General features: G+C 38.1%; 1 protein-coding gene across 1 annotated transcript; it reads right to left on the bottom strand.

The window, feature by feature from the left end:
- Positions 1–2,227: 2,227 nt before the first annotated feature.
- Positions 2,228–7,418, bottom strand: LOC131320144 (mitogen-activated protein kinase homolog NTF6). Its single transcript, XM_058350775.1, has 6 exons — positions 6,941–7,418; positions 5,686–5,815; positions 4,934–5,071; positions 3,241–3,573; positions 2,885–3,068; positions 2,228–2,775 (listed from the first exon to the last, which is right to left on the bottom strand). Exons 1-6 carry the CDS (start codon positions 7,102–7,104, stop codon positions 2,603–2,605), a joined length of 1,122 nt encoding a protein of 373 aa, XP_058206758.1. The 5' UTR covers positions 7,105–7,418; the 3' UTR covers positions 2,228–2,602.
- Between the last annotated feature and the right edge of the window lie 8,706 nt (positions 7,419–16,124).

Below are 16,124 nucleotides of genomic sequence, written 5' to 3'. Positions count from 1 at the left end.
ATTTCAAAAAGTAATGCACAAGACTATTTGAAAATTAACATCACTTTCGAAAAGACTGCAATTATTGGACGAGAGGGAGTACTTCTTATGCGATAGTTAAAAAATACTTCCTCCATCCCAATTTGTTTGTCCAATTTCGACATATGCACCTTTTAAAAAATTATCTATATCTCACAATTTATATAATTTCGAGAGTATCATATTTTAGATCTAATTGAGATCTATCAAACAAGATCCATATTGCATATAAAAAATATTATAAATTGATACATATAGACAATTTTGTAGGAGGTTTCAAATAGTGAAAATAGACAAACAAATCGGGACGGATGAAGTACTTTTTTGCTGAAATACAAGTGATCAGATTTTATGTTTTCTATATCAACCATTCTATACCTGTACACATTCACACACGTGTGAGGGTTCCACACATAGGTGTGCATTTCACAGTTATGCGTAAGGGTCATCATCGAGCTGTGTCAGCGCCAAGTCACTACCCAAGTCCGTCCAAGGGTTGGGCTAAGCGGGCTTTTTTCTTTTGCGGGTTGGGCTAGGTACCTAAAATTGAAGCCCAAGCCTAGCCCACGGGCAGCCCACTTGGCGGGCTGGCGGGCGGGCTTGTGGGCAGGCTAGAATTATATTGGGCTTACAGGTTGGATTTTAATTGCTCTGTTTTTTTTTTAATGGAGCTAGAATTGTATTGGGCTTATTGAAGCTCTATTTTTAAATTGAAGCTCTGTTTTTCTTTTTTTCCAGCTTATTAACTTTTCACAAGACAACATTAAAGATATTTGAATTGTGCAATTTAAAGGAAACCACCATTCATTTTTTCGGTTTTCCTGTACCAAAAGATGAAAAGATGAAAATATATATATCCTTGAATTGAATGTTTTGGGTTTTGTGTGATTAAAGATTAATGGGCAAAAATGTGGTCTGCCATGTGCATGTGCATGTGTGCTGGGTTTTGTGCGATTAATGGGCTATAAGGGCGGGCTCACAGGCGGGCCGACCAGCGGGCCAAGCTTAAATATCGAAGCCCAAGACTGGCCCATGAAGACTTCGGGCTAGGCTGGCTCACCCATTGGACAGGGCTCGGACTGGGCAAAAGCCCAACGAGCTGGGCGGGTTTTGGGTAGGTCGCAGGCCGGCGGGCTAAATGATAACCCTTAGTTATGAGTGTATTTGTACAAATTTATTCTTTCTCATTTTTCTTTTTACATTCTTGTAATTATGAACATTTCCACCATCTCAAGCCTATGTTGCGATCAACTCTTAAGCCAACCTTTTTTTGTTTAAGGGCAAATTCTAGAAACAGCCCAATGGGTATACCACTGTGGCCTTCAAACGCCGAAAAAGCATCCTTTATTACGTGTTTTAATGCAATGATAGTCTTTCTCTCACCTCCGTTGAAGTGATGCAAGTTGTGAAGTTAGTTGATGAAATTGACCCCATACCATTGTTTCCCCTAGTAGGCCTTCTCGCCTTACTTTGAAAAAATTAAGAACTGTTTTTTTTTTTTTAACGGAAACAATTAGGTGTCATAACAAGTTGCTCAAAAATGAAGCATTTGTTTTGGATGCCCTTCTCCTCACCAAATTTGCCCCTTTAATTTTGAATATTTTGATTTTGTACTTTGATCTACAATCTCCATTTTCCATTGGCTAAATGTCTTTTGTCATTGTTTTCTAGTTTATTTTTCTCAATCTCTATCAAATCCAAGTCAAATTTTGTACAGTGTAATCATTTGTCTTGACAAACAGAATCTACAAAGTAAAATTTTATGATTTTTTTTTTTTTGAAGGCCAGGGAAGCCACTCCATGAGCATCCTCGTTTGCCGATCGTCTCGCCCATTTGAATTCGATTCCACCCAAATTGACAAGATTTTGAATATCATACATAATTCGCAGACAGGTGCGTAAGTAAGAGCGTAAAAATATTTTAAAACACATCTCATACTACAAAAATTTGCAAGAACAAGAATTGAAAGCGTGAGCACAACATTAGGTTTGAGAGCAAGCCACAAAACTTTTAAAGGTTTATGTGACTAAGCCACACATCACACCCAACTGCCCTCGCCCAAGAGCACTCAAACAAAAGGTGCTCTTCCTCTCCAAGTTGGCTTTCTTATGAAGTAGTACACATAAATGATTCTCAATCATCAACAGAATGATATCCAAGAAAAAGGACGTCATAAAAAAAAAGAGCAGAGTAATATAGGAAAGCCAATTTCTCACGAAAAAATATTTCACATAGTTTCACTGAAATAGCTGCATGCTCTCAGTAGTACCTTCTGGGTAATTTCAAAGTGTATGTTTTGACTACAGTATTGATTCAAGATTAGACTCTATTTCGGAATATACAACACCAAATAGAAAATGAAGGCTAGGATCATAACCTTCGCTTACAAATACAACTTATTCATCGGGTGGATTCTCGAAGAGTGAATCCAGTAAATATATCGGAGAACCTATCTCCTTGCTGCTTGTATGAAAAAACTCGAATCAAACTTATGCATGCAATCAGCATTCAAGCCAAAATCCAACACTCGGAGCATTCGATGGACTAACCCAACGGAAAAAACAACGCAGAAAATCGGTTTCATCAGTCCACCTCATCTGGGTTGAAGGTAAGTGACTCCATCCAGATGAGCTCCTTTATGTCCTCTTCGCTCAAAGATAACTGCTCAAAACCAAAGACGAATGGAGATGCGCAAGTTGGCTCCTCGTTGATCTCATGGAGACTTGATAGAAATGGATGATTCAATGCTTCCTCCACTTCATACATACCAAGTAACACGGGTAATTTTGTCAGTACAAATGGTGACAATATGAAATGATCAATTATCTCGGGCATCGCTAAATGATATAATAACAAGTGGCATACCGGTTATGCGCTTAGATGGATCAAAAACTAGCATCTTTTCAGCAAGGTCGATGGCTATTGGGGACAAATCTGGGAACTTCTGTGGAAATGATTGCTTTGGGACACAAGGGAGTTGCTTGACATACTTTCGAGCATTCTCACTCCTCAGAAATCCAAGATCTGAATCTTCCGGTGTACCTAACAGCTGTGGAAACAAGCATGAAATTTGTTAATGCACAATAATTTCTAGGGTAAAAACAGTGTCGAAACATGACTGATGTTCCTTCTACAATTGTTAAGCCTAAACTGTACGCAAATTATTACAAATCCATGCATGCTAAATACATGCGGAGGAATGTCTTACACACGAAAATTACCTCTGTTATAAGTGCCAACTGCTGAACATAGTCTTTACCCGGAAATAATGATTCTCTTAAAAGAATCTCCATTAGAATGCAACCAACAGACCATATATCAATGGCGGCGGTGTATTCTGAGCAATTGAGTAACAATTCAGGGGCTCTGTACCACCGAGTTACAACATATTCTGTCATAATATCTGTCTCTGAGGTAGTTCTTGCAAGCCCAAAGTCGCAAATCTTGAGGTCACAATTTGCATTGAGAAGCAAGTTGCTTGGTTTCAAATCTCGGTGCAAAACATTTGCAGAATGTATGTATTTCAGTCCCCGCAACAGCTGATATAGAAAGTACTGCAATGACACATAAATGATGTTAAGTGCAGCTCATGTAAAACACGATTTCAAGCAATTTCCCAAGCATTTGAGAAACTAAGTTTACGATACATGTTTAAGCACATATTGTGCTGTATAAACTATAAGGGTATGTCATTTTTTACCCCGAAGTAACGTGAGGATGAGGATTTGACACTTTTGGTAAGACCTAATTTCACAAAAGTAATTCTCATGCAGCTTTAAACACATGCATAAACATAGTCGCCTTTTTTTTTTATCCGAACATAGTCGCCTCAAACCAGGATTCTTGCACTTGGCAGCTTGAACTTTATTCGCACCTATTTATGGCCAAACGGTGAAGTATAGACATCAGGAAAATAGTTGTAGCAAATAGACTCTCTTGGGAATAAGAACAAACTAAATATCCCTTTGCCAAATAATGAAACTCAGCTACGGACTTAGGGTTAAGTCTGCACATCTGATCAACTTACATCCTTTCAGATAATATTAGTAACCACAATAGCGTATGATTCTGATATGAACCGTGCAATGCCCTGAGCCTTTGTAAATGAGTATAGGTGTGTGTAAACTGTACAGAATCGTAATTGAAGAACTTTCTTTCTTCCAGTTCACATGTAAAAGTGCAGGTTAGTCAATGGTTAGACAAATGAAAATGAAGTTGGCTTTGAAGCTTGTAGCCAATCAAAGGAAGCCGAAGACTTAAACTGTGCGGTCATAAAGCAATGAATCAAATCCCTTTTTCGACACCAACACATAGTTGCCATGGAAAGAACGTCCCAACTAGTTGACACTCAAATCAATCAGAAGCATCAGAACCAATATCTCCATAACGTCAGCGTTCAAAGTAGCAAACTATCAAACAAAGTCATCATGATGCATCACGAAAGGAACAAAGAAAGAAACTTCACAGCCTCTATAAAAAACTTGCTCAAAAATTGCGATAGGAACCTCACAAATATTGCTTTATCACTTATCTGCCCTAGTAAGAGGCTGGATCTGACGTGCACCCTACATGGTTAGCCTTGCAGGCCAATTTTGCCAGGCATACTTCACTATTTAAACTGAGCTACACAAGATCGTTGATGATTAACACTGGAGAGAGAGAGAGAGAGAGAGAGAGAGAGAGAGAGAGAGAGAGAGAGAGAATGACAAACGATGGCAAACTTGACTTCATCTCATTTTCAAATACACCACCATGTTACTTATTGTTAACAATGAATTAATTAACCTTCAGTAATCCACTATGGGTAGAATATAAACTTAGTAGAGCTGCAGCATAATCAGCTCACAAACCTCTGCTGTCTATAGAGACAGTTCTTTTACAGGAGAGTGCATTGTATGAAGTAAAGAGAAGTACCTGACAATGGTCTTCTGTGAGTGCCTGGGAAGAGCGTATTATTTGATGCAGATCAGTCTCCATAAGTTCATATGCAATATATACATCATTGAACTCATCTTTCTCTGGTGGTCGCATGATGTCCTTAATTTTGATAATCTGCATAATATTTGTGTGTTAAAGCGTCTCAAACTCACAAAATAACTCAAAAGCATCCAGAGAAGAAAGGTCAGGCTCATATTATCCATACTCTGGACGGCAAATGTTGACATTATTTTGAAAGAATACAGTACAATATCTATGTGGACCTAAGCACATGTAGATGTGAATTGTCTGAAATGTGTAAGCTGTTAGGAAATGGATCCAACAAAAATGATTTATTATCAAGTAATACTCCCTTTTACATGTAATCCAATCTTGTCCGTGCAGAGACAAACATATTGAATTGAACAAAATGCACAGACACTAGCAAAACAAAGTGCACAATGAGAGAGACAATGGGGAGAACTTGGAGTTGTGGACCAGTGACCTCCAAGAACCAGAGATCTGATAACAGGTGAGATAACCAAAGCACATAAGCTTTGGGGAAATCAGTCCAAGGTACATAGAGCTAGCAAGGACTGTGTCCAATACAGAAACCAAGTCCATCAAGCTAACAAGGACCATTTACAATAGAAGCACATAAACTGGCATCATCTTTGCAGAGGACATGGAGAAGATACGTAAGTAACCCCAACAATACTGAACTATGCTTTTTGTTTACTCGGGCTTACATTCTCATGATCCAAATGGCAAAGAAGTTTGATTTCACGTAGGGTCCTTTTAGCATCAATCCTGTTGTCAAATGCATTCCCAATTCTCTTGATTGCAACCTCTTCCTTTGTCTCAGAATTTGTTGCACAGCTGTAAGAAGGAAATAAATCCAAGCAAGGCCACTCATGAGACAACTATAAATAAATAACACAATTTCTTGCATCATACATGGGTGATAAGCTCCAAGATAGTACTGACCAGATATTGTACTGAACAAACGGATTAGGTTTAAGTTTTAACTATGTAACTTTAACAGACCTATCAAAAGAAAAACAGAATACATAGAAGTACTGGTTTCAAAGTTCAAACAAAACCACCGTATACTTCAAAAAGTTAGAGGGATTGGACAGAACCGCCCAATTCCAAAGGGGACTGGGGAGGATCCCTTCCTTTTATGCAATTGTTTACGCACAAGTCCAGAGCAATATCAGCTGCTTTAAAACCTAAAAGTTGCATCTCAAATTGGCATTTGATAATGAAGATACTTACCTAAGCCAAGTTTGCCCCACAAGGAGCTTGGGAACTTGAAAATGAGAAGAGATTTCGCATCACACAAGTTTTGGTCTTACTACATACAAAAATCAAAAAATAAAATAAAATTCAACTTAATCCTCCCATCTTGTTTCAGATCGGTGATCCAAGCAAATAGAACTGAAAATAAAAAACAATCGGGTTCATTTCTATTTAATTATTTCCCAGAAAATTAACCTTCGCAATCACAGCAACTGAGGTTTCCTTTCCCTTAATTTAAGTTAACCTTAATTCTCTCCAGCTTCTCAATTTTCCTTACTGTAGGTTTTGAGCTGTTGATGAATTGCACCCGTTCATCTAAATTACACAAATACATATATTCAGTTAATAGGATTTCCCTTTCTGTGACTTCTATTGCCCTTAATTCCCTCAGCCATCTCATCTTAAACGAACCAATAATGCTAGGGGTGTTGTGGCGGAGTGTTGTGTCCCTGGCATTGTTGCGAACGAAATGCAATAAATACAAGGACAATCAATTACATATAAACGTACACATTACAAACAAATCCAACTACAAATCTACAGTTCCATTTGCCCTTAAGTCAGGAACTGAGCTGTTTACGGCTTTCTAATTCTCAGATTAGACACACAGAGACATACATACATACAGCTAGTCTAGCTAGACATATATGTATGGAGAGAGAGAGAGAGAGAGAGAGAGAGAGAGAGAGAGAGAGGATATACCAAACGATGCCGTAAGCACCGCGACCGAGGGGCATAATCGGAGGGACGTACTTAGCGGAGAGCTCGAAAAGGTGACCGACAACGTTGTACATGACGTACCTCCCGCCGTAGGTCGGAACGCCGCCTTTAACCTCAGGGGCGGTGGTGGCAGATTCGTTTTCCATTAGGGCTTTTTTTTTTCCTTTCCCTTCTTCTTTAGCGAGAGATTCCGAGATTCAGGTGAAAGGGGGGAATGTCAATTCGAGCTTCTTCTTTTCTTTTTTTTTGAATCAGTGTATCGATCACTCTTCCTGTATCTGTTTTGGAATACAACTGAGATCAAGCTTGGTTTGGAATTTGGCTTTGTAATCTAGAGAGAGAGAGAGAGAGAGAGAAAGAGAGGTGAGAGAAAAGTGGAGAGGAATTTGTTTTTTTTAGTGCAGGGCACAGTAGTGTTTCTGTAGCTGTCTTTTTTGCGGGCTTTTGAACTTTGAAAATTTGAATGGGATTGGGCATCAACGTGGAGTGAGGATGAAGAAGGACCCAAACCCAAAAAAAAAAAAGGGTACTACTCCATTTCTATTTCTCCATGTCATTTGTAGGAGAAAATTTTGGCACGGGGTGAGTATCACGTGGTGTCCGCTCCGTGCATCCGGGCTATCCATTTTGGTTTTGAACGATTCAAATTTGAAGAGAGAGAATGGTGGGGTGAGAGAAGAGAAAGAGTTTAATTTAGGCTATCCAACACACTTTTAGACAGCCTGAATAGGCTACTCGAGCACCACGTGGGCATGGCCACGTGGTACCCACTCTACACTCAAAAATTTATCCATTTGTAGTGACCTTCAATTGGAGTATACTAACAATTACTTTGGGAGCACCGCCAATCCTATGGAGCTCATGATTAAGTGTATGGACCCTATAAAAATATGTGATTCTAATATAATCCGGATCATCACGTGGCGATACTGCCGGATTACTCAGGTGTTGTTTCTCTTAGCTTTTTTGGGAGTTTGTTAGGCTTTGTCTTCTTCAGACAAAAAAATCGCATTTGTTACTTTTGCGTCAAACTTTTGTGAATTATTACTCTTGTCTTTCTACAAATTTTTGTCAAGATGAACCGAAAATGTAAAAAAATACAGTATAAGGCTTTTTAAGCTATATATTGGATATTTTAAAAAACACTTAGGTTAAAATAAAAAGTAAATACTTTTCGATTTTTCTCATCGAGACGAATAAATAATTCAAAAAAATCTTTTGGCACAAAACTAATAGAGTCCTACTGTACGTACTGATGGCCGCCATTGGGAAATCGTACCAACGGTCGCGCCAGGCCTTCTCCGGCCATCAAACGGCCGATCTGAGCCGTCAAAAAATTTTAAAACAAAAAACGAGGGGCCCAACGCGAGAATCAACGGCATCCAATATGTGTAGGGTGCTTAATCTAAACACCATATTTTTCGTGTATACGGCGGCCATCGGTTCGTATAGCTTTTCTACCAAAACAAGTAGTAATATTTGCAGTAAGAAGTAGCTTTGTATTTTTTAGTGCTAATGTTTTTAGGTCCCGTTTGATAACACTGATAGATGGGTGAGATTCATAAGGAGATGAGATTATGATTGAGATTGATAATGAAAAGGGATTAGTAATGAATATGTTTGTTTGAGATGAGATTATTAATATTATGTTTGTTTAAAATGGGATTAAATGATGAGATTGAATTGATAGAAGAAATTGGTAATGAGAAGGGATTGGTAATGAGGAGTTGGAATTGGACTATGAATACCAACTCCCAAATACCCTCTAAAGGCTAGATTGGACATCCCAATGGACAAATAGTCTGAATCCTTTTTTGTTACCAAACAGAGTATTAATACTCCCATGGAATTAGTACTCCAATCCCAAGTCTCAAACTTGTTATCAAACAGGGCCTTAGTTTTCAATAATCTGTTAACTACTTACGTACATCTAGATTATAAAAGAAAGAAAATAAAGGTTTTTTTTTGGTCAAACAATATTCATTAGCGAATTACTATTGTTAGATGTTAGAGAGGGGAGAGAGCTTGAACCCGGCCCAAATGCGTGGGAGTACAAAGGAGGCACCAACTGCACTCCACTCACTACTGCAAGGGCTTGTTTCACTGAGGCCCCGTTCCAGAAATCTTCTTAAAAAATAATTAGCTTATTTCACATTTTCAAACTAAAAAATAATGTAAATAAAAAATAAATTTTTAATTTTTTTTGCATCGTTTAAAAGATCTCATCGAGATTTTTCAAACAAGATCCATATTACATATTTTTAGATTTTAATAAATCCATAATTTTTGAGCTTGAAATTGCATTCTTAAAAAATAAAGACTTATTTTCGTTTGCGGGAAGGACTCTGAATATGAACTGCTGTGAGTGTAAACCCATGGTGGGGTTTTGATTGCAATTTATTGCGATTAGATTGTTTTGAATCCCCAAAATGAAGATCGAGAAACCCACGGGATGATATTGGGAATACAATGTAGAGTATTGAGCTGTAAAATTGTACCACCTCTGTCCCAAAATAAACGTCTGGTCCACAAAATAAGGACTTAAAAATATTTTTTACGCGAAAAATTCCATCTTTTTTCACAAGTCAAAAGAACTCATGGATATCTAATAAATTGTTCAACAAAGTTTTAATTTTTCTTGGAAAATTCGTATTACATGTTTATAATGATTCCTCAAATTCGGATTTCGGAATGAAGTAATATGGGAGTGAGATCAAATTGTTAACTTCCCTACAAAATTCTACTCGCTATGAACTCTTAACTCCATCCCAATCTCCTTCCTAGTACTCTTTCTCTCCTCCAACCCACATGTATCAAGCGAGACCAAAAGACTGATGTGTTTTTTAGAAGATTACTGTCATTATCATTATAAAGAAGATCCAAAAGCATCAAATCACAAAGATACATGACAATAAGACACAAGGCGATGAAAGTAACCAAGACAAACATAACTTCGAAATATAACCCCGGCCAAAATATTCGAAGCACATTTAACGACAACAAATGTGACTTAGCTTACACATCGATGAATATCCACAATACAGAAATGGCACGTTGTATGGACATTACTTACGGAATGGGTCTGTAGAGCAGCTGATCTAACAATCGATAGATTAGATCTTAATCAAGCAATGAACAATTTAAATTTGTATGCGCTCAAATTCGATCCGAACTGTGCCGAAATAAACGGCCAGATCAGCCGCTCGGCGGGGCGGTGCTCGACTAATTTACTGCTCCTTCCTTTCCCTAATAGTGGCTTTACGTCATGTTTACAATCTTTTTATCTTTTAATAATAATACTAAAGTTAAATAAAGGTCCACAAGTAAATTAGAAAGGATTCCTTCCTCTTTACGACCAAAGAATCTACTACTACTGGATAGTACTAGGATGCTTTTGGAAAAAAGGGTCAGGATCCGGTCGACCAAGAAAGACCGGACTATTTTGTTGGGGAAGCTAGGGCCTTGCGGAGAAACGTACCTGAGGATCCGGTCGACCAAGAAAGACCGGACTATCTTGTTAGGGAAGCTTGGGCCTTGCGGAGAAACGTACCTGATTAGATTTTGTCGAGAAAATGACGTCAAACAAAAGCAAAAATGCTACGCACAACCGTTGTGTCGGTTGTGTGTGTAATTCTGATCGTTCTGATGTGTTTGGATGGTCTAGATTTTAAAAAACTAAAAGTTTAACTTTTTCGAGAAGAGTTTGAGCGAATCATAACCGTTTATACAGCAATTGACGTAAAATATGCCACGCACAAACAACCGTTGTGTTGATTGTGCGTGTAATTCTGAAAAGTGCTTCACACATAACGGTTGTGTAAAACACAACACACAACAAATCTCAAGCCGTCAATTGCTGTAATAAACGGTTAGGATTCGCTTAAACTCTTTCCAAAAAAGTTAAACTTTTAGTTTTTTAAAATTTAGACCGTTCAAATACATCTGGACGATCAGAATTACATGTACAACCAACACAACGGTTGTGCACGTAGCATTTTTTAAGACAATGGTTATGTAAAACACAACCAATCTCTAGCCGTCCGCTCTCTCCACAGTTTCAAATAAGTTTTTCCTTCAATTATTACTCTTATTTTCTATTTATCTCTCCATTCATTATAGCAAAAATCTCCCTCAAAACCCAACGGAACAAATCCCCTGCCAATTAATAACAAAAACCTCCCTAAATCCCTCCAAAGTTTTTTCTCTTTTTTCATTATCATTATTAAAAAAAAAAAAATCCTCTCGTCCCTCCTCTCATGACTCCTACAGCTCAAATAACCTGATAAATTATGGGATTCCTGCCAATTAATTCAAACCAGAAAACCATAATCATTTTTATCATCACCCAACACCACCACAGCAGCAAAACAAATGAAGCATTAAATAAAAACAAAGGAAAGAGGGCGAAGAATAAATATCCATATACCACTTTTCACAAAACTTCATACAAAAGTTTGAACACTATTACCAAATACAGTACATCTCAGCCTTGACTACAAAACAACATGCGGATAGATGAACACCAAATCAAGTATGATCTTCAATCTCACCCCTCTACCATCATTTTCTATCTAGTATAGGAAAACCCAGAACCCTAAAAAAACGTATAACAAGTTAATAATCTATTGACTATTGAAAGCCCAAGACCAAGATAATAACAACTGGAAGCTGAGACATCTGAAAATGGCAGAAGGCTCTGTTTCTGCCCATTCAACTACACAAAATAAAATAAAAAACAAACCCAAAACTCGGAATTGGGAAACCAAATACCCATCAGAATGACCGTCTGAATTGTACCCACTTGGTGTTCCCACTTGAGCTCGAGGACTACCGCTTTTCTCCTTTTCTTCCGTTGTTCCCTCTGGCCACCAAGGCGACCGATTTCAGCAATTTGCCTATTATCCTCAGTTTGATCTCACCTCTCCTGGGAGGAAGGGTTTGGTTCTTCTTGGGTGTGGATTTGGACCATTTGGTATTCTCCATTTCTAAAATGGGATGTGAGCAATTATGAAGCAGGGGAAGACAGAGGAAGGAGTGGAGAGTGTGTATGAAAGAGGAGAGAACTTTTGATTTGGGGCTGAGCAGAGTGAATGGTGTGGGATTAGAGTGGGTTTTTTATATACAGATTACTTGGCTCCCAAGATTGACACTGGCCCTTTTTGGTTCTGTGAATTGAGGATTAATTACATTTTTGATCCCCCTATGGAGCAAAATTGGATTACGTGGCTCCCAATATTGACAGTGGCCCTTTTTGGTTCTGTGAATTGTGGATTAGTATCCCCCCCGGCTTAGTACATTTTAAATCCGTTGAGATGATCCTCTTGCACCCTCGTGTGAAAGGCCATGAAAAATCTTGTACGTTTTTTCAACTACACATTTTGCTATGCTAATAAAAAGAGTGTGGAGAAGAGAGCGACCAAGCGTAGTAACCCTCTTCTGAACGTGACCATAGAGACTCTAGACTGGCGACAATAGCCCTGAAGGAGACCTAAAACCCATAATGCACACCGCCCCACCAGAGGCCGAAGAAGGCAAAGGCGGATCATGCGTTTCAACGAGAGCGAGGGGCACCGGCAATAAGAGTTGAACCCAACTCATACAGTATGTGGGAAGAATTTATACTACCTCAAGTTAAACCCAACTCATAAACATGGATCCCAAATTCATTTCAATAAGAGTTGAACACACAACAACTGTGCAACTGATGGGCCAAGAAGTGTCCCAGTTTCAAAACAATACCAACTTGGAAAGTGATCGCGTGTGAAGTTATAACAGTAGTAAATCTCTTAAGTCTTAACCATCACTCATTGAAGACTACTCCAGTATTTTAATCTGGGTTTAATTTTTTAATTAATAAAATTAATCCAAGGGAAGCATCTACAACTTGCAAGGGAAGAAAAGGAAGAAATCCCAACGTGGCACATGTAAGCATGAAGTCAGTCCAAGAAAAGGGCGGTGACATCACATTATTCGTTTCATATGATCTGAAAATGATGCCTCAGCATTATCCTGCCGGTTTGGTGGCATGCGGGGCAATCTTTCTATAAGATAGCGATGGTATAAAGACAAATTTAAAGGCTAAAAATGAATGGTACTATTATGTATTCATTCTGTTCGATAATGTTTGTTCGGTCCACAAAATTAGTACATAAAAACAATTCTTGCAAAAAAAAATTTAATTTTTTTCAACAATTCACTAAATATCGATGATTTTTTTTAATTTATAAAAAAAAGTTTAAATTTTTTCTTAAAAGAAATGCATTGTTTTTGAGTCATTGTTTTAGGGACCGAACAAATATTTTGGGACGGAGGTAATATTAGACTACTAATTTAACATTATAGAGGGTAGATGCCAGATGGGGATTTGGACAACGTGTTTCCATACCAAATGTGATTTAACTGGAATACACCTACTATTTTTTATCCCCCAAATCTCTCTCTCTCTCTCTCTCTCTCTCTCTCTCTCTCTCTCTCTCTCTCTCTCTTCTTCTTCTTCTCGTTACGCAACCATCTCATTTGCTCTATTTACCCACCCGGATTTAGTGGTGGAGGCAGCCCTTGAGCCATTTCGTTTCCTGACAACCCGATGCGCGCAAAGTCGCAAACAGCTCCATTTCAAGCATTTCCATTATAGTAGCTGCCATTTGCGCTTTGGTAATAATAACATTAAAAGTTGTAAAAATCAACGGAAGAATAGATAATGATTTTGAAGTGCGACAAATACTTGACACAAATTATTAAAAGTTCACGACTAACCAAATACTAATATGCATAATAACTATACTTTTCACACTAAAGATTACCCAATTTTCACCACAGGTTTTAATTTTAAAGTTAAAAATCTAAATCTATGTATAGATCATGGCTGGCAAAGTAAGTGTGAAATAGAACCCAGGTTCATACTTCACGCCTCTTGTGGGGCTGTGTTTGGATATTGGGTAAATCCAGTGGAGCACTAACTTTTGAAAGAAGGCCCCTCAATCCAGACAAACCCGTGAGTGTCCGGTACCAAATCTAAACTTCACCGTCCAGTTCTATGGGTGGGCTCCCTTGATTCGTTATAACGCATGCCACTAATTATAGGATTCGTCGAATGCATCATCTTAATAAACAAAAAAGGAAAATTAGTTGATCGGACAGCGACAAATCATATTTTTCCGAGCTACTTCTGTATAAGATATTATATAATCTATGTGTATAATTTTAAGCATAAGAAAGGATACAAAATATGAGTATAGGTCCAAAAGTGTAGCTATCAGTATCTGATCAATTTTTTTTTTTAGAAGGATAAGATACTAGCCAAATTATATAACATAAGTAGCTCAAATGATCGAAGAGGTGTCCCGGAGTGGACCACATGATCCAATCCAGATTGGCTCCAGCCCATTTGGTAGGAAGAGGAGGAGGGAGTGAGAGAAGGAATCCCATGTTAGTTAACACCATCCTCCACTTTAGGATTAGCTAATTCGAGCAGGAAAAATTACCCCTCCAAACTTTTTTTGTAATGTATTTTCAATGCAATGATTTCATAAGGACAACCAAATAATTTCTCATATTTTTCACTCAATTTTATCCACTCATATCAACTATTATTCAAATCAACTAGAAGCCCCCACTCATTAAGCTAATCTCCCCTCCTCATCATATTCACCCAAAACCTTATATCTGTTGGGTTCCCTTCTTAGTGGAAGCCCAATATTTTGTTAGCCCAATAATAATTTGTTTGGCCCAAAAGAGTATTAATTTGTGTGGGCTAATTTTTTTTGGTGGAACATTCTACACATTGGTGGCACATGACTTGCACATGCTTTGTTAGAGATTACTTAGCTTTTTGGAAGCTTATTGGCGTTGTTATCTGGAAAAAGAAAAGGCAGTGGGTTTTGTTGTTCACCTGGAAAAAGAAAAACGTAGTTGTGCACTGTGTGTGTTTTTGTGAGTTCGGTGGAAAAGGGCAAAAGCTCCAAGTGCAGTTTCCGCTCCTAACCTCGGCATCTTGTACGTGCTAATTTGCGGCAGATTTGGTCCAGCTTGGGCTCTCCATTTCAGCTCTGTTTTGGAGGGTTTTGTTCATCTATTTTGGTGAGGTCTTCTCCTCTTGGTTGTTGTATTTATTGGATACACCTTAGGGTGTGTGAGATCTTGTATCTCTTGTAAACCCATTTGTAATAACTTTCGTTGATAGTGGAATCGGCTCCTGTCCCGTGGACGTACCTCACACTTTGGGGGAACCATGTAAAAATTCTTTGTGTTCGTTTGGTTTGTGGTTTGTGCATTTTAGATTTACGTTCGCTGCATTTACATTGTTTCCTTCGTGATTTACTTGTGGAAAATTCCGCATATTTTTCCCAACAATATCCCCGCCAAACAATCCAGTAGGAGAGAGAGAACATGCAAAACAGTTGAAATGAATAGGCGTCTTACTATTATTACTAGAATCGCACCCAAATGCACAAACACCATACACATATTCCACTATCACACACAAACACATATATATTCACAATAGAGGTGGAGCCCACACACACACTACACATTTAATGTGTGTGTGACCCACCCCTATTGTGAATGTGAGTGTACAAGTGTCTGTGTGATTTTAGAATTTTTGCTCTGTTGCCATTGTAAGTATGCCCTGAGTACTATATGGGTGTGTCCCTAGCAATTTTGTTTCTTCTCTCTCTCACTCTTCAAACTAAAAGTCCAGGGGCACTTTCACTTTCTTTTATTTGTTAACAAAGTGTCCGGGTTAGCAAGTGTACACCTCGACTCATCTTTATGGTCTGAATTTAATGACTGGGCAAGCCTTTAGTGGCCCTAAAAGAATTGACAGCACCTAAAAGGTTTCGAACATGCAACCTTAGGAGAAACCAAACTTCGTAGTATTCAAGTTCGGCTCGCTTACTAATACCTTGTTTGGATGTGTTTTGAAAAATTTTGAGTTTGGTTTTTGGGTAATGAGTGAAGAGAGAAATTAAAGTAATGATTGGAGATAGAGGTAATGAGTAAAGATAGATATAGAGAGAAATAATAATAATGATTAGATAAAATGAGAGTAATGATTGGAAGTAAGAGTAATGAATATTTTTTTAGTCGAATTTTTTTCTTCAAAATCCCATCTAAACATGGCATAAACGAGCTTAAAACTCGAGCTTGGCTCGTTTGTAAACGA

Source organism: Rhododendron vialii, chromosome 1a (genome assembly GCF_030253575.1).
Source record: "Rhododendron vialii isolate Sample 1 chromosome 1a, ASM3025357v1".
Lineage (NCBI taxonomy): Eukaryota > Viridiplantae > Streptophyta > Magnoliopsida > Ericales > Ericaceae > Rhododendron > Rhododendron vialii.
The sequence above is the reverse complement of the archived record's forward strand: the minus strand, read 5'-3'. Positions and strand labels throughout refer to the sequence as shown.

Coding starts and splice junctions, on each gene's coding strand:
- LOC131320144 (XM_058350775.1), bottom strand. CDS start 7,104: ATGGAAAACGAATCTGCCACCACCGCCCCTGAGGTTAAAGGCGGCGTT. Junction 5,072..5,685: donor GCCATTTGGATCATGAGAAT/GTAAGCCCGAGT, acceptor AATATTATGCAG/ATTATCAAAATTAAGGACAT. Junction 3,574..4,933: donor TCACAGAAGACCATTGTCAG/GTACTTCTCTTT, acceptor GTGTCATTGCAG/TACTTTCTATATCAGCTGTT.